The 18524-nt window shown below is 39.4% G+C and overlaps 1 protein-coding gene across 1 annotated transcript; it reads left to right on the top strand.

Moving 5' to 3' along the window:
- The first annotated feature begins 2003 nt into the window (after positions 1-2003).
- On the top strand, positions 2004-17457 carry si:ch211-284e13.4 (insulin receptor substrate 1-B). Its single transcript, XM_047379840.1, has 3 exons — positions 2004-2655; positions 5663-8815; positions 12192-17457. The coding sequence occupies exons 1-3, from the start codon at positions 2307-2309 to the stop codon at positions 12197-12199; spliced, it is 3510 nt and encodes a 1169-aa protein (XP_047235796.1). The 5' UTR covers positions 2004-2306; the 3' UTR covers positions 12200-17457.
- The last annotated feature ends 1067 nt before the right edge of the window (positions 17458-18524 follow it).

Below are 18524 nucleotides of genomic sequence, written 5' to 3' on the forward strand. Positions count from 1 at the left end.
TTGTCGAATGGGTTAATGTTTTAGATTTGGGAAAGCTGTTTTTAAGCTTCCTGACCTACATGTAGAATCACCTAAACCACAGAAGTAAGGAGAAACTACTTAAAATATAATAATATGTAAAATGTAAACATCAGGAAAAAATATTGGCTTTTCCATAAAGGATTTATTTTATTTTATTATAAGAACAAGATGTGGTGTGAAAGTAATTCAAGCAACAAATATTTGGTTATTGTTTCCAGGTTGCAGCTGTGAACTTGTAATGGTTTTGTTAGATGTATGATGAATAAATGTTTAAACTTGCATGATAAAAAGGAAATTTAGCAATGATGCCCTGTGGTAGCTGCAGGCCCCTTAAAGCTTTGGATTGGCTCTAATCTCGATTTTATTTATTATCAGTTCATTGTGAAATTACAAGTCAGCGAGAAAATGTAATAAGTTCCTGACCAGCTGGTTGCTGAAATAAAATGTTAAAGTTTTTATTAAACAGAGCTGTAAAATGATGTGCAATTTGCTTAATTACATAACAGTAAAACAATATGATGACAGTATCCTATGTAATAAAACAATATGTCATATGCTCACTGTTATGCAGGGTAAACTCTGTATTAACCTTCCCTCTGTAATATGCATTTAAAGGGTAAATGACATTCGACCCTATAGGCTGCAGAGCAAATTCGACCTTAGGAACAACATGTACTGTAACTGCTCTGCTCCTGTTTCTTTAAAAAAAAAAAAAAAAAGCTGAATTAATAAACGAAAACTGCCTGTTCCTCTGCATGATTTTAAGAGTGTTTCCCAGATAAACCCCAGCCATTCAGCCCCCCCCCCCCCCCGGTTTTTTTCTTTTTTTTTCTGACTGACACACCGGCTTGGAGGTGCCAGTCTCGCAGAAGTCAAGTTTCCCAGAGATGCAAGGGCGATTCCGGAAACAATCAGGTAGTCTTATACAGTAAAAGCATGCAAGTAACTCAAAGTTGCAAAAGTGTGTGCGTTATTTACAAGATGGACCTGCACACCTCGAAACGTTTCGGAGGCTACAGGTTAGATATATATATATATATAACCAACCTCCAAAATTTGTTAGCCTGCCCAGACAGTCATTTATGCCTGTTTTTACTTGCATGAAATTAAGATGCAAAAGAACATGCTTTATTAACATGTTTTTTCTTTTCTGCCCTTCATGGTGCCCCATTTTGAGTAGGATCACTTATCTAAGTTAAAGTTTAGTTGTGGTACAACATCCTAAAATCATTGTTAATGTTTTACTATATCAAATCACCTAAATATCTTCGTTTTTGTTTTTTGTTTTGTCTGACAAAAATGTTAGGTTTCACCATCGCAACATACCTAAATTTAAACACTAAGATTCTTTAGGGCTCTTGGTTTTGCTCTCAACTGGTCAGTTTAAGCCATCATTGCAAAAGGTTTGGACACCAAACAGATTTTAGTATTCCCCTTCTCTGGTAAATCAAACAAATTTTCACATATTTTTCTTGGCAATGGACAAGCATTAAAGGGTTAATTCAAACATTTTTCTGTGTGAGGTTTAGATAAAAGGTTATATTATTTTATCTCCTGTTCTCATTAACCTGAAACGCTGCCGTGTTTATATGAAGTCATGAAGGACAAAAATAAAGGTTTCTTAGGAAAAACTCAATTGCAGAGACGCCCTTTTAGGGAGCTGGGAATGGGGAACCGTATCCATTTTGTTGACCAGAAGATGATCTATTGTATTTACGTTCGTGAAAAAAGTGGTCTGGGTAGGGAACCAAAACTGGCTCCAGTCCTAACCTTGGTTAAGATACTGACTGCATATATAATTTGAACAGAATGTAAATTGATTTTGATTAGCTTTTAAGGTTTTAAATTGTGAACAGATTAAACAGCAGCTTTATTTTGAAAGTTCGCAACGGAACGTCTGTTTTGTATGTCTAAAGTGACAGTGAGGGGAGGGGAGGAGGGTCTCCACAGGATTTGGGCATCCTCAGACAGGTGGAGGAGACGTCCTCAAGCAGCTGAACGCACCGCGTTTGGACTTGAGGACTGGGCTGGGTTGCAGGTCGAGCGGCGGCGCTCGCTGCACGCTCGGTGCATGGATCCCCTTGCAGCTGATGCCAGATCCAAAGACATGGTTTGGCTGATTTCCCCATCCTGATCCCTCGCACACATGCTTGATATTTTTTCTGTGCACACTGGGAAAACGAGGGATGTAGCCGCAGCTGGATAAACGAGGAGAACACATGGGCTTCAGCTTTCCCCCTGAGATTCTTACCGCGTAACGGGGAATTTATCGCACTGCTCTGGTCATGGAGAACCAAGCAGTTGAGCCACAGAACTATGAAGATGTGCAGAAAAGCGGCTACCTCCGCAAGCATAAATCAATGCACCGGCGGTTCTTCGTGCTGAGGGCGGCCTCGGAGCATGGTCCGGCTCGGCTCGAGTACTATGAGAACGAGAAGAAATTCCGCAGTAAATCACCTGTGCCCAAGAAGGTCCTGAACCTGGAGACCTGCTTCAACATCAACAAGCGGGCGGATTCCAAGAACAAGCACATGATCGTGCTGTACACCCGCAGCGAGAGCTTTGCCATCGCTGCGGACAGCGAGGAGGTCCAGAATGAGTGGTACCAAGCCATGCTGGATCTTCAGTGCAACTGTAAGACATGAAGCGTGGGTTGTGATTCTTACTGTCTGTTTCTCCGTCAGCCCTGTCCTGCCCTATGGTTGTCTCGCCCATTCCTGATTGTTATAAGAGCACAACCCAGCTTGTGTTGGCAGATTCTTATTGTGAATATTCTTATTATGATGATGATTATTGCATACGGTGTGATTTTTGTTTCGTTTATTTTATTGGATTTTGTGTTATTGTAAAACCGCAGACCTTTAACCCAGGAGAAGGTGCTTATGACTGAGCGGTGTAGACCATCATGCTACGGTTATGTTTGTGCAGCAATCTCAACAAGGGTTAATATACTATATTAAGGTTCGAAATCGAGGATCAATTTAAATCAGCCAAAATAATACGATGCATTAAAATGTTCATGCATGCTGCAGCGCCAGATCGTTGCTTCTTCTGACTAAAATGAAGCCCGCATTCGCACGATGGTGTGTTTTGCATGACGCAGTGGGCATATAGCAACCATCCACGGGATGCATCATATAGTAGTAGCCTATCGCAGAGCACTCCGCTGCAGCCTGTGTTTTTGTTTTTCTGCACAGCTCTGACATGCCGTTCGTCTAACCTACATTCGTGCAGCGCGGAGATGCGCGGTTAAGGGAGGATTGGGAAGGCATTGTCAGGGCGCTCTGACTGGAAATTATGTTTCTGTTGGTTACCCTCGTGTTTACGTTGCTATCCTTATGATGGGAGCAGACCACCACCCACCCTCCTCTACCTTCCATTGCGTTTCAGTCAGTCAGTGTAGACTGAAAGGCTTGCCCCGCTCGAACGTGTTGTTGTGGAAACCTGAGCAGAAATGCGCTCAGAGCATATATATATATATATATATATATATATATATGTATATATATATACATATGGAAATTGAATGATGACTTTAAACCTGAATCTGGAATAATATTAGGTTTAATTGTATATAAGAGGAAACAGTCCTCAGAGAATTTGGTTCATATTAACATGATAAAATCAAACAATTGTTTCAGATGAGTTGGCTCCACATCCATGATGCCAGGCTCCCACATTTCAAAGTTACTCTGCAGTGAAATCACTGCAGAGTAACTCCAGAGAGTACTCCAGAGAGTACTGTTGTATTCAGATGCAGAACCACACTGTAATTAGTAGACCATAAATATTTTAATCTCAGATATTTTTGACCATTTCTTTTGAACTTTTTATACTTTTTACTGCATTGATAAGTGTTTTTTTTAAGTATATATATATATTAAATCCAAAGAAGATGTCGTCATGTTAAAAAAATACTGTCTGGGATGATCTGAGCTTGTTCCTGCATTATCCTGAAGTATCAGAACATGGACACACTGTCATAAAATGATGGACATGGTCAGCAATGATAGTCCGGTAGACAGTGGCCTTTAAATAATGCCCAATTGGTACTAAGAGCCCAAAATTTTCCAAGATAGTAAATGTGACCCATTGTCTCCCACACTCAGTTTATTCACAAAAGTTTGAAATTTATTTTGGAAATAACATCTAACTCAACCCATGCATGTTCTAGATGCAAGTCAGAAAATCATTAGGATTTGCAGTTCGTTGTACTCAGTGACAAGCCTTCCTGTTTATTTTTCCAATTTGAATTTTGGACTTTTTATTTCCAACATGCAGTGGAAGTAAATGAATGTTTTTTCTCTGTTTTTGTCAGAAAACGGAACTACAGGAAAAAGTCTAACTCCTGTTGTAATATTGTTTCAAAATATCATGACAGTATGGTGGTACGTAGAAAACTCGATATTTAGTGAGGTTCCACTTGTTATAAAAGCTGTAAGAACCTCTGGCCTGTATCATTTTAATGTTTTTCAAACGTTTAAACTCATGCAACATCTCTGTAAGTGCTTAGTTTTTAAAGTACTAGCATCTTTACAGACTTTTTGAAGAGAAAACTTTTTGAACTGTTGAAGTTTGAACAATTTACAGAAAAACTACTTGAACTGGAAATGCTGAGTGGGCATATCCCAGGTTTATCACCGAGCCTGACCTCAAAGTCCGATACAGCTGCCGTAAATGTTTTAAACGTCAAATGAAGGCAAACAAAATTAGCTCAGTGCACCTCTGACTGTATCTATCTACTTTAAACTTCTTTGCACACAGTGGTTCGTGCATGAATGGTGCCATGGGCCAGCCCCACCTTTTGAGCTGCCCTACTTGCCACACACACACACACACACACACACACACACTTTTTGTGTGTGGCCGGTTGGGGAGAAAGGATTATAAATCACGAACTGAGCTTTAAGAAATGTGTAATCAGAATTATTTATTTATTCCAGACTCAATGAAAAGTGCGTTGAATTTAGCACTGGATCGCAACCTGTGAATTACATATGAACTTCGGTGTCATTAGCCTTGTGTGGTGTATTTTGTTCAAATGATGACATTGTGTAGTGTCCCACCCCATTTGAATGGGCCTATAAGCAACATAAAACTGTTTGGGCCAGTTAACAGAAGAGAGTTGGGTATTTTTAAGTCCTCATTCCACCTCCCAGGCAGTCCTGCCCTGGGTGGTGAGCCATATCAGCCATAACAAAATCCGCCAAACTCTTTCCCCGAAAATGTTGCTATAGTGTTTTACAGTATAGTTCTAGATATATAATATTTCACTTAAAGAGCAAAATGCAACACAGAATATGTAACTGGCGCATATTCTTGGTTCATTGCTATCCAATAAATAACAGTTAATCAGTATTTACTTTGAAAAATAATGATTTCCTCTGAGTACCTGTACCACAGTTTGAGAAGTAAGGGTTGATTTTATTTTATATATTGCTTCTCAGTTGATTTATTCTAAACCTAATAGGAAACAAAGAATTATCATTAGCTGGAGCTTATTTGGCTGCAGCAAGGTTGTTTTTGTACAAGGTTTTATTTTTATATAATGACAGTGAAACAATAAATTATCAAATTCAATCATATGTTTGGACATTTGGAGGGATTATTAAGGCTTTTTTTTGCTTTTTTGTCTTCCTAGGTAAAAGTCCTGAAGATTATGGCAGTAGTGGAGAGTGTAGTTCTCCATCTCCCATTCCAACTTTTAAGGAGGTATGGCAAGTCAAGGTTTGGCCTAAAGGTCTTGGACATGCTAGGAACTTGGTGGGCATCTACCGGCTGTGCCTAACAGATAAGACAGTCAATTTTGTCAAACTCAACTCTGATGTGGCTGCTGTGGTGTTGCAGCTGATGAATGTTCGCAGGTGTGGCCATTCAGAGAACTTCTTCTTCATTGAGGTGGGACGCTCAGCGATTACAGGCCCCGGAGAGTTCTGGATGCAAGTGGACGACTCTGTGGTGGCTCAAAACATGCATGAGACCCTGCTGGAGGCTATGAAAGCCCTGAGTGAAGAATTCCGTCAGCGCAGCAAGTCTCAGTCTGTGGGAACTTCGTGTGGCGGTGGAACTGCTTCAAATCCCATTAGTGTCCCAAGTCGGCGTCATCACCCAAACCTGCCACCGAGCCAGGTGGGCTTCTCTAGGCGAGCACGCACTGAGACCCCGGGAACAGGTGGCAGCAGCACAAGCACTTCACCCACATCACGGCACGGGTTTCCAAGGGCACGAACAGCCAGCATTGGAGCAAGGTCGGAGGAGGGAGGAGCAAGTGCCAGAGGGACGTGGGCCAGTTCCAGCCCGAGTCTGAATGGATCCTGCTCAACTACTCCGACGCTAAGACCCAAACCCACAAGGGCCCCAACTCCTGCTAAGATTACATTAAGCCTTGCACGTTACACACCTAACCCTGCTCCCTCTCCTGCACCAAGCCTTTCCTCCAGTTCAGGTCATGGATCAGAGTGTGGCCTTGTTGGATCTGTGGTGGGAGGCATGTCGATTTGCTCCTATGCTCGTGTTTCGCAAAGAGTTTCTGTTTCAGGTTCACCGAGTGACTACGGATCCTCGGATGAGTATGGTTCCAGTCCTGGTGACCACTCTCTGCTCATACCAAGTCAATCTGGACATCATGCACATGGAGAGGGTTCCTCCAGCTATATAGTGATGGGACAACGAGAAGGTCTGCTTGGTTCCCATCATCATTCGAAAGGCAGACGAATTCTGCGACGCTCATCTAGTCGGGAGTCTGAGGCTGAGCGGAGGCTGCTGAGTAAGAGGGCTTCACTGCCTTTGTCATCCCATGAAAGACTAACCCCACACAGAAAAGATGAAGATTATGACGATGATGAAGAGTACGCCATAATGTCACGGAGTGCTAACAGAGAGAGGGCAGATCTGCACCAAGGCTCAGGGAATCCAGTAGATCAGGGTGGGCAGCCTGAGGAAGTAGGAAAGAACAGGAAGAGGGCTGACAAAAGCAGGGGACATGGGGACAGAGGAGCCGCTGTAGACAGCGGCTACATGTCAATGTTACCTGGAGTGACGTCTCCTCCTGTTTCACTGTCTCTTTCAATGGGCATGTACGACTCCAGAGCTAAACCCGGGGCAGATGACGAGTACATGGCCATGACCCCCAACAACAGCGTGTCCCCTCCTCAGCACATCTGCAAGCCCACCTCAGAGGGCTATATGGTCATGTCTCCAAACAGCAGCAGCTCCACAGACCTGCATGGAATGGCCATGTGGGATAGCAGGGCCGGCATGGAGAGCCGGGCTGCAAGCGACTACATGAACATCTCGCCACTCAACAGCCGCTCCGCCTGCAGTACACCGCCTTCTCACCCCGAGCAGCACCAACTCCAACCAAAAATGTTCAACTCCTACTTCTCGCTGCCACGAGCCTATCAGCATACCCTCTACACTCGCTTTGAGGAGAACTTGAACAAAGAGGAAGAAAAGAAAGACAGCAGTGGGCACGACAGTACTGGAAGGGGAGGGAGAACTGGGTACAGCAAGAGAAACAAAATTGCAGTGGGCTCTGCAGGAGGCTGCCAACTCTCCATGTCTTCCTCTTCTTTCTCCTCTAGCTCCGCCAGCAGTGAAAGCCTTGAAGATAAGTCCCTATCCGCTGGCAGGGGGTTAAGTTTATTAAGAACTGGGGCAGAATATAAAAGTGCAGGAGCATCCACAAAGGATGGACGTCACCACCCAAAACGTGCATCCAGTAGTAAAAGCCCAAAGCAACAGAGGAGGGGGCGTCCCTTGAGTGTATCTTCAGGCATTGCTAAGGCAAACACCCTACCAAGGGTTAAGGAGAATCTACCACCATCGGGGTCTCAGAATGTTGGGGATTATGTAAGTATTGTCTTTAAAGAAAACATTGTACACGATAAAGGACGTAGTGGAGGGTCTCATCATGGACAGCCTGTAATCCATGGAACACTGCGTCCCATGAACCAGCCACTCCTCTGTCATGATAACCCTGCTAACCTTCCCCGCAGCTTCTCTGCACCGCTCTCCACCTCTGCTGAGTATGTCAACATGGATTTAGGGAAATCCTCAACACCCCTGACTCATGTTAGATCCACCTTCAGCACCCTACAGGGCCCACCAGCTGTTGCCCCCAAGGCCCTACATGAACACAGCTCATCCTCTCCACTGGTAACAGAGTGCAGCGCAGGGTACAGAACAAAAATTAAGATGGCAACAGTGCCAACGGATGTTTCCATCCCATTTCTGGACAGCAAAGTTTCAGATTCGAGCAACTCAGCAAGACCTGCCATCCACTCTGATCCACCATTATCTAGAGAGCAGGAGTCAGGTTTGGGTTCTTCCCCGGTCAAGTGCTTCCAGTCACCTGACCGGAGCAGCAGACTGGCCCGAGGTGATCAGAAAGGACACTTGAGCCACCGATCAGAAACGTTCTGCTCACCACCATCTTTGCCACCATACACATCTTCTTCTATCTCCCTCTTCCCTGAGGGCAACCAGGCCGCAAGCCATCGGCAGGGTTTGGACTGCTCACTGTGGGAGAACGGGCAGGCTTCTGGTTTGTCTGTCACACCTGCACCCCAAGCCTCCACCTCATCCACTGAACAAGGCCTTAACTACATAGACCTTGACTTAGCCATGAAGGAAAGCCCTCAAGCTGGAGCAGATCGTACCTCTCCTGTCTACAACATCGGAGGGACCACTTTGGGCATCAGTGCCAGCTCTGGTCTGAACACTTACACCAGCATTGATTTCTACAAATCAGAGGAACTACGAACAAACCAGAACAGTATCAAGGATGGTCAAGGTGAGTGCTGTGAGTCTTTAAAACCAAGAATATCTAAAATGTATATATTATGTAGTGGTTAATGTTTTTTTCAATTCAAAATCTACAAGCTTATTTTTTACGTTCATGTAAGACAGAAAACTATAAACTGAGCAAATGAAAATGTTGGAAAAATATGTGGAACAATGCTTAAGTTTTTAAGGTTATTTTTCTTAAACATGATAACCTCTGACAACTTGGACATTTCTCTCAATCACTGCAGCCATTTTGAGAGGAACAAAAAAAAAGTAGAGAATTACCAATCAGAAATCAGAATTGCAGAATTGTTCTTGATCATCTGATCTTTTTTCTTTTCTTAGCTGTTAAATACATTAAAACTGAGAATTCCCTCCATTTTTGGTATATAAATGCATCAACCAATAGCAAATAACCCAGAGACACTTTTTTTAAAAGTGTAATAAAACATTTTATAAAGATTACAAGTTTTGATGGATGAATGGGGACTTGTAATATATTCCTTCGGAAATAAAATCTGAATTGGTCAAAATCTAAATCTGAATCGGAATGTCAGACCTCAAAGAAAAACATGTATCATATATATGGCCAAAACAAGCATTATTGGTGCATTTCTTGATTTAAGGTGATACAATCTAAATACGTTTTGCTATTTTTAGTTATTTTATATAGTAAAATGACACACTGTCAATCGTAGGCATTCAGAATGTTGTCTTGCATTTATGACGTCGTTATAAGCAAAATAGGAATCGGCTGCAGTTCCAGCAGCTGTGAAAACTAGAACTGACTGTGATGTAAACATTTCAGAATAGCTAAAAGGAGAAAAAAAAACAATTTACACTAATCAGACTGGATACAAGCTTTGACGTGACGTTAATAGTCCTCTGATAATATCCTCGTCTGGGTCTTAGTCACTGCTGCTTTCATCTTGCACTGATGTTTTCCATGACTTCAAGCTGGTGGGCAGCGCTCCGCTTCCAGTCTGTAGAGTCTCTTATTATCACAAGTGGGTGTTCAGAGAGCAGGGCCAATTGATTTGTCTGCTGGTAATGAGCCATTTCACATGAATGGAAGCATAGGGGACAGAACACGGGCCAGGTGCTTATATGTTTATAGGTGGGCGGGTTGATGGCTGCAGGATTTCTGATGGTAGCGTTAAGTTTTATGTTGTGTTGCAAAGACCGGTTTATTAGGGTTTGAGGTTCACGTCTGTTTTCATGAATTGACTTTCATGTACAGTCCATCAAAAATATTCGCTCTAATTTCAAATTAAAATGTTATACGTAATATGATTATTAGTAGAGAAATTTGATCAAAGTCGGTTCATCTATGGACAGTCATCTTCCAGATGAATTTAGCTATTTATTTTGCATTTATATAATTAAAAACAAGGCTCTAAGAATACTCAGTACATTAATAATTATTTACGCCGCAGTTAATGACTGATCATAGTAAACCTCTTTAAGCCCATTTATCCTGGTTTCATTATCTGTCATTGATTTTTAATAAACTGTACCTCAGAATAGTGGCAGTATTTCATCTTAAACCCTGATAGAATTTGGTTTAGTTCCAGAATCAGACAGAAGTGTACATACATTTATCTTGGCTTGAATCTTATATTTATTGTGGCCTTTTCATCATTAATTTAAAGTGTTGTTTATCCAGCGTGGAAAGATTACACAACATACAGCTACAATAATTTTTAAAAGCAAGAACTGGTTTCACAAGTTTGAGTTGAATGTGGATTTTCTGTTAACTACACGGACCTATACATATAATCTTAAAACTATAGCTACAGCTTTCCCTGTATTTGGTTAAATGCCCTTAGCAGGTTATGCTTCAGCCTCACAAATTTTGGAACCATTAAAGAGCTTCTGACAAAATTCTGGCTGGATTTTATAAGTGACTGTTTTGGGGCAGAATTGGTAGATTGGTTTGTTTCTCTGACATGAATCTGGCTTTAATGCAGTCTGTTAATTTTCAACTGGGTTGAGTTTAGGGCCATTCTAGAAGTATATATTAACTTGCTTTATCCCTTTTAAAACCCGTTTTGATTTGTGTTTGGAATCATTGACCTGTTTGAACAACTAATTGTGTCCCAAGTTCCAACCATCTGACCCAAACTATCACCCTGAGATGAACGAAAATGGGTTAAAATGTTCAGAAGGACCCAGAACCCACCAAGGCTTGAGCCAACTGTAAGATGCTGGAACACCAGTCCAAACTGGAATGAAAGCCTGCCGACCAAGAAAGAGGCCACTTCTCCAGAACTAATGCCAACAAGCTCTACTGAAATTTGAGACTGAAGTTCAATACTTTCAGGAGAAATGTTTTATGTTAAGACCAGACAGAGATTAAGACATTTGGCCTTACTGAGAAGAAGTATGTCTAGATGAGTAAGGGCAAGACCTTCAGACTTGGTACTGTACCAACTGGCAAGCATGGTTATGGTAGAATCATGCTGAAGGCCTTCTTCAATACCTTAGTACTCTCACTGCATAAGGTGGAAAATCCAAATTCTTCAACTTTACCTTAAAACAATTGCCAGATGGTTACAACAGCGAATATTGGTTATTCTAATAAAATTAAACAGGCTAACATTAAGATGTACAGATGGCCCTAGTCTCAACCTTGTTGAAAATCTCTGCTTGAAAACTTGGTCCATGCAAGGAAAACAAACATTTTAAGTAAGCTTTACCAATTCTGCATAAAAAGTGATCAAATATCCAACAGACGTTTGTTGCTGGCTACAAAAAGCGTTTGGTTTTCACCTTCAGCTTGCAGATTGCAGAAAATCACAATTAATTTAAAGTCTTGTGTCCTATTCTTGTTTTTAAAAATCATTAAATTTTTGGTTGAGTTATCAGTCCAGACAGGAAATTAGAGTGGCTCAAATAAATCATCAAAAGCCTAACATTATCAGTCCGAAGGTAAGTCTATGTAAACCTCTGATGGGAATTGCAGGTACTGCCATTTTATTATGTTGAAATGATCAGATTTAGATCAGTGAACACTTTGTGCTGTTCAGGTGGTTATAAAGAAGAAACAATCTGTGGACAAGATAAAGCTGTCACAAAGACACACAATATTGACATCTGCAACAATGGCCATGAGACCAATCCTTCCACAAAGATATCAAGCGTCATGTGATATTTACCCAAGCTGCCAGCAGGAGCTCCAGATTAAACAAAAGCAATATGCTAGTGCAAATCTATAACCTCTTTATCGTCTCTAATATTCGGTGTTGGGGGAGATCTACCTTAGATGTGCTAGGAAAAAAATTCACTTTTAACTTCATGCATTGCTAAAGATAAGAAAAAATCTCTGTGTCAAAAATGTATCCTTAAGAAATCCCTCCCTGCTTTTGATTCTTTCATTCCAGACTGTTGATCTCCATCTCCGTCTTTGATGCGTCGGCTCGGCACTCGACTCGCCATGTATTGCCACAACAAAACTGTATGCTGGAGTCGGAACGCTGAAACTATGGGAATCTCATCCTCATCCCGTCTGATGTTTTCTGTTAACCAAATGTGTGCCAAACACACTCACCCACACACAAACACACATACAACCTCAACACAAAGTCAAAGTTGAAGTAAAAGACATTACTTTGTTTGAACTAAGGTGACACTTGATCTTTGTTTAACTTGGTACCAAGAGCAAATGAGTTCACAGGGGTCCATTCTATTGATTATAGACTGATTTGCTTAGTATTTTCCCTTTAAACAAATACTTATTCCAAAACCTTTGTTGAATTTTAATGCAGATTTTGTTGAATTTACCATTCATTGAAACCATTGAAATCCAAAAGAACAAATTAAATCCCTTAGTGACTTTTAAATTGAAACCAGTTTGCCTGTGATTTTTGAGCAAAAACCGTTGATTGAAGTTATGTTCCACAAAACATAAAAGTAGAAGCTGGTGCGCCAATTAGTGAGTCCATTACATAACTTTACTGTTTAAATGATCATCAGGTATCCTTCAGGTTCAAGCAAATAATAAGAAAACTGGTGGTTACGAGTTTCTTAAACATTCACACCATCTCACTGTAAACAGTTTTAAATGATTATCTACTGTAAAGTTGTCCAAAAAAGCTTTTATACATCTTTACTACTGCTGTTGTGTTACTGAGTTACTTAAAATACTGGTAGAAACACTTTTAAACATAAACACTCAATTCAGAGCCCTCCACATTTATTTTCACTCCTCATAAAGATATGTCAAAAGCCTTAAAAGAAATTGTTCTTTTACTGCAGTTGCATAATCTCACTATTAAAAACTTGCCGTACTTCTATAACAGTGAGCTTTGAGGTTGTTTTTGAAAGTTTTAGGATTAAATTGAAAGACTTCCATGACCATGAAAGACGACGGAGTTTGTGACTGGTGAACCATTTTCTTTCTGGTGAACCGTTTCTATGTTCCCAGGTCCTTTGGATGAGAAATTAGCCCACAGCACCACACATCCTCCACCATACTTAACGGTGGGCATGAGGTGGTTTTTCCCATATTCTTTCTTTGTTTCGTGCAAAACCTAACTTGAGGAAAACGAGGACAAATATTTGCCTCATCTGACCTAAGCAGACGGTTCTTATTAAAGTCCCAGCAGCATTTAGCAATCCCCACAGGTTTACATTTGTGATTGTAAGACAGAAAAGGCTTTTGACTAGGAGCTGCCCAAATAACCAGTTGACATGTAGCTAGTGTTAGACACTGGCTGTTATTGAGACTTAACCAAACTCTCGATAATAGTGCTCTGAAATTATAAGCTGCCTTGTTTGCCCCCATTCCTGTTTTTAATTGTTGCTCTTATTGTAGATATGGACACATTTAGATCAGGAGCTAATTTCTTGTTGTCATTTCCTGACATATGGGGATAATGCTTTAATTGAATGGCATGTTCTGTTCTCTTTCCCATTTCGAAGAATGTGAAAGACGACGATGCCTCTGTGTCACATTATATTTATACCCCGGGGAAACCAGAAGTCATGGATTACTAATTAAAAGTTTATCAATACTTTCATCATCTTAAAAAGGTAAAGAAGATATTTAAAACCAGGTTAATTTTAAAATTAGGGTTAGCATTAATAGCAGCACAAATGATTTTGTAAGAAAAATAAATATTTTTTAATGTGTGAATTATTTTCCTGCTGAAGTAACATAAGTGAAAGGTTTGTTCCTTTTTTCATAATAGAACATTAACATTGGCATTATTTAATATTATTTTAAGGGTCTTTGCACATCCTTATAGAGATGCCAGTTAAGGTAAAGAGTTGCTTTATTTATAACAAGCTACAGGTTGTGTATTTGGCAGAGAAACAGCCTTATTTAGCTGAAATCTACATGTGGTGGATTGTCTACTCTGTAGACGATCCTGTGGGTTTTAAGCAGTTGCTGGGAAACCCATTCAACATTTACAGGAGTAAGTTGTCTATTTTTCCACCCAGAAAAACCTGTTTGCTTTGATGAAAATCAAGGTAAGCAGCATTCTTGTTAGAGAATAGCCAGCTTGAATTCATGGTAATGTCCTTGCTGAGATGTGCTAAAGATTCCTGAAGAGAAAACTAGCAAAGCTATTCATATCCCAGTGTTAGCCGTTCAAAGATTTGCCGGGTAGATAGATAGACGAGCAAGATGAACACATGCAGATGGTCTGCGACATCTACATGGTCAGAGAGCTGCAAATGCTCCCCCCTGTTCGCCTTCAGATTCAACTTAATAACAGTATATCAGATGAAGCTGACACATGACTATCAAATCATTGAGCTGATGTCTGAGTCACATTGGCGAGCGCTTCGGGGGACAAATTAGGAAAGACCACCAGAGGAAAAGGAAGCAGAGCTATATGAATTTTTCTCTTGAAGCTTAAAACCATTTTTAACTTTTAAGTAACACAAACTTAGTAGGAAAATTATAAATGTTTTTTTGGCATCTTAGCTTTTCTATTACAACTTTATATAACACTATGGTATTTACTATAGTATTAAGAGTAGAATGACAGAAACTATAGTACATACTGTCGTCAGTTTTTCTCATTTGCAAAACAGTTAACACTGTTTTAATATAAAGTGACACACTACAATGGTATATAAAATATACGGTATACATATAATGAATAATACTATATAGCCTAGATATCTATATACTCTTTTATAAAGTGCCTCATTTTTGATTGTAGCTGTTTTTACACAGGTGATCTTAAAATGTGTTGTGAAATTGAGGGAAAAAACATTAACGTTTCTCTTCGAAGCTTACATCTGTGGAAGTAGGACAGACCAGAAACTTAACACTGCTGCCATTCAACAGTAATTAGATTGCCTTAAAGTGTTTTACAGAGACATGAAAAAAAATACAATCTGTTTTGATTTTTTTTGCAGTGCCTAACACTGAAGCCACAATGTAAGCACATGCAACCCCTCTCTTTTTTGGTTGACTTTGTCAAGGTGGGATTTGATCAATACAGAATCCTCTCCTCATATCTTTTTGTAGTGGTCCCAATTTCCTTTCTATTTCACTCTCAGTCCAACAACAAACATACGTTATACATTAGTCATACACAGCAGCCTGCAAAAGTATTCATAGCCTTTGAATGTTACAACCATGAGTTCGAACTGTATTTCATTTTGATTTTATGCGACAGACCAACACAAAGTAGCGGATAATTGCGAAGTTGAATAAAATTGATACGTTTTTCAAAATCTTTACAAATAAAAATCAGAAAGGTGGGTCGTGTTCTTGTATTCAGCCTCCCTGAGTCCACAGTTACAGCTGTAGGTCTTGTGGAGTATGTCTACCAGCTTTGCACATCTAAAAGCCTGAAACAATGTGCATACTCTTCTTTGCAAAGTTTATGGGAACAGTAATTTTCAAGTCTTGCCACAGTTAAGTTTTCAGATTTTTATTAGCAAATCATTTTGAAAAACACCTATTCTCTGCACTTCACAGTTATACTCTGTTGGTCTATCCCATTAAAGCCCATTGAAATACATAAAAGTTCTTGGTTGCAATGTGATGAAATGTGGAAATGTTTACCAGATGCAAATACCTTTGCAAAAAAACTACATTTTAGCTTTCCTGGTTTCTATAAAGAAGTTACCATAGTCCTGTATGTAAATAATTAATATAATGCTGATATGAATTAACTTTATGTTTTCAAATTATTCTCTAAACCCCTAAACAAGTTTAAAAAATGGAGCGTGCTCATGGCTGATATTTTGTTCGTGTCAAAACTGTATGAACATGCTTTTTGGTGGTTCAGTGATGCGGGTAATGATTCAGCTCCCAGAAGTTGTGAATAGTTCTGTTTCTCTGTCACATTGTCTTTTTGTTTCTCCACACTCAAACATCTGTAGGACTGTGGACCAAGTCTTTATGCTCATTACCTCCTCTTTTATAAATTCTGCTGCAGCCAAGCAAATTACCCAAAGGAAAAAAAAAAAAGCAAGTCTAAAAAAAATTAAATGATAAGAATAATTTGATGGTCTGATTCAGGAAACACACACATCCAGATATCAGTCAAGACGTTATGTCTTTTTTAAACTTGCATTGTGTTTCTCTGATGGTTGGACCTTGACGGGTTTTAAACCAGAACCACGGGTTGCAACATTTGGCCTTGTGACGTTGCTGAAACTGCAGATTGGTTGCAAATACTTTTAGAAAACAAAATGTCTGCTATATTATGTTGATAAGGTGACGCAATGTCAAACCAGACTGTTTGAGTCCAGGGCTCTGGCTGAGTGCACACAGGGTAAAAACAAAAGAAAGGCTTTCTTGATGAAGTTCAGACATTTGGTAGCTTTTCCCACATTTAGATCTCTTACGTTTGTTTCTTTGTTTTGTTTTTTACAATTCAAAGGATTCAACACTAGTGTTGTTGAGATGTTCCAAGGTTTAGCTAAAGACATATATTAATTCTTTTGAAATTTTCGCTTTTTATTAGTACTTATTGGTGCCTGACATAGCAATTAATAGCCTAGCTATCCATGAAGACCTTGACCTTTCAAAATAAGGGTGCCAATCCATCTTGAAAAAACAGAATATGTTGGCTGTTCAAAGTAAAGCACACTCATTCTCTTCAACATGAAAAGTCTCAATCCTTTATAGATTTTCATATAGCAAAATTGAATTCACATTAATACACCTAAATTAGGCATGAATAAGGGATTCTGTGGCCTTTTCAAAATAAATCACATTTAAAAAATAGTTTCTGCTTTTTAACGGTTAATTATTACAAATGTAGATTTCCTTTTCCTCGTTACCAAAGATAATATATTTTGGTCCTAAAGCAGACATTTTACGCACCAAAAGGCAAGCACCATTAAGTTTTCTTTGTGAATTTTTCCAACTTGATTTTAAACATTGTTTCGACACAGTAAGTGTACACTAAATATTGACAATCTTAACCAAATTCATAAAGCAGCTTCAGTTTTAATAGTTTATCTTATCGAATGGATGTTTTAATCTGTTGTTGTTATTCTTGCAAAGCCTCTGTTCTAATTGGGGATTAGAGAGAATCTCTGACTGTACCTTATAATCTCAAATCAGAGCAGAGGCAACAGTTGGTGTTACTGTAAAGCCCCTTGGAGAGTCTGATGTTGGCTTGGGTGGAGCAAACACATAAGAGGAGTGCAGAACTATATAACCAAAACGACTGTAGCTTAACATCCTAATATTTGCTGCATTTCTAGTTTCACTCCATGGCTGCTTCCTTGTAATATTTTACAGCAACTGCAAACTGCTACACAGACTCTAAATGTGGGAAATGATACTCTATGTACAATCAGGATACCTGCTATAATTACATTAGAAAAGCATCATATGTATTTTAATCAAATGATCCTACTTTGATAATGATGTAATTGTAAAAGATGAAAGGGAATTATAGGTATGTAAAGTTTAATGTGTATAGAGAAGTTAGGGAAGGGAGGGGATGGGCGGCATGGGGTTCATTCTGTTCATGGCAAAATTGTTTCAAACAGAATATTGATGATTTTTGTCTGTGATGTAGACAACATCAATGTTTTTTTTTTCTTTTGATAAAAGGCAAAGTGATATAAAAAAATAAGGATTCTGTGATTTTTATTTTTTATTTTGTGTGTTTTATGGTAAAGGTCTAAATTAATAATACGGACTCAAAATAGTCTAGACTGCTGCACAGTAAGCCATCACAGGTCTGCGTTTTAAAGGATAAGCTTGTGGACAGAGGGTACATCTATTTAATCCCAGCATATTCTGTTTAACAGATGGGATTTTAGCAGTTTTTAGGTTCGTAACAACTGAGTGAGGTTTCTGCTGCTTGACAGATTTATTTTCCGTATTTTCGTTAGCTTACGGGCAAAAAGACAGTAGTAAAACTACTAAAGTGTGCTGTTTTGGATGGCATCTTGGCCAGTTAATTTTAAATACATTCACTCATCATTGGTATGAATCACGTTTATGAATCTGAGGGTCTTCAATGATAAAATGAGCTTTTTTATTTTCCAAGCCTGGGAAGATCATGTGAGGAACATCAATAAATTTCAAAACAAGAATTGGGTTCACAAGTTTGAACTTCTTGTGGATTTTGTTTTACAATTTTCACAGGATCATATATAAATATACACATAAACCCGATGAAAATTTGGTTAAATGTCCCTTAGGAAGTTTCAAAGAGGTCACACATGTTTTGTAGACATTAAAGTGTAATTTTCGGTGGATGTTTGACCATTCTTCTTATTAA

This window comes from Girardinichthys multiradiatus, chromosome 11, assembly GCF_021462225.1.
Source record: "Girardinichthys multiradiatus isolate DD_20200921_A chromosome 11, DD_fGirMul_XY1, whole genome shotgun sequence".
In the NCBI taxonomy this organism is placed as follows: domain Eukaryota; kingdom Metazoa; phylum Chordata; class Actinopteri; order Cyprinodontiformes; family Goodeidae; genus Girardinichthys; species Girardinichthys multiradiatus.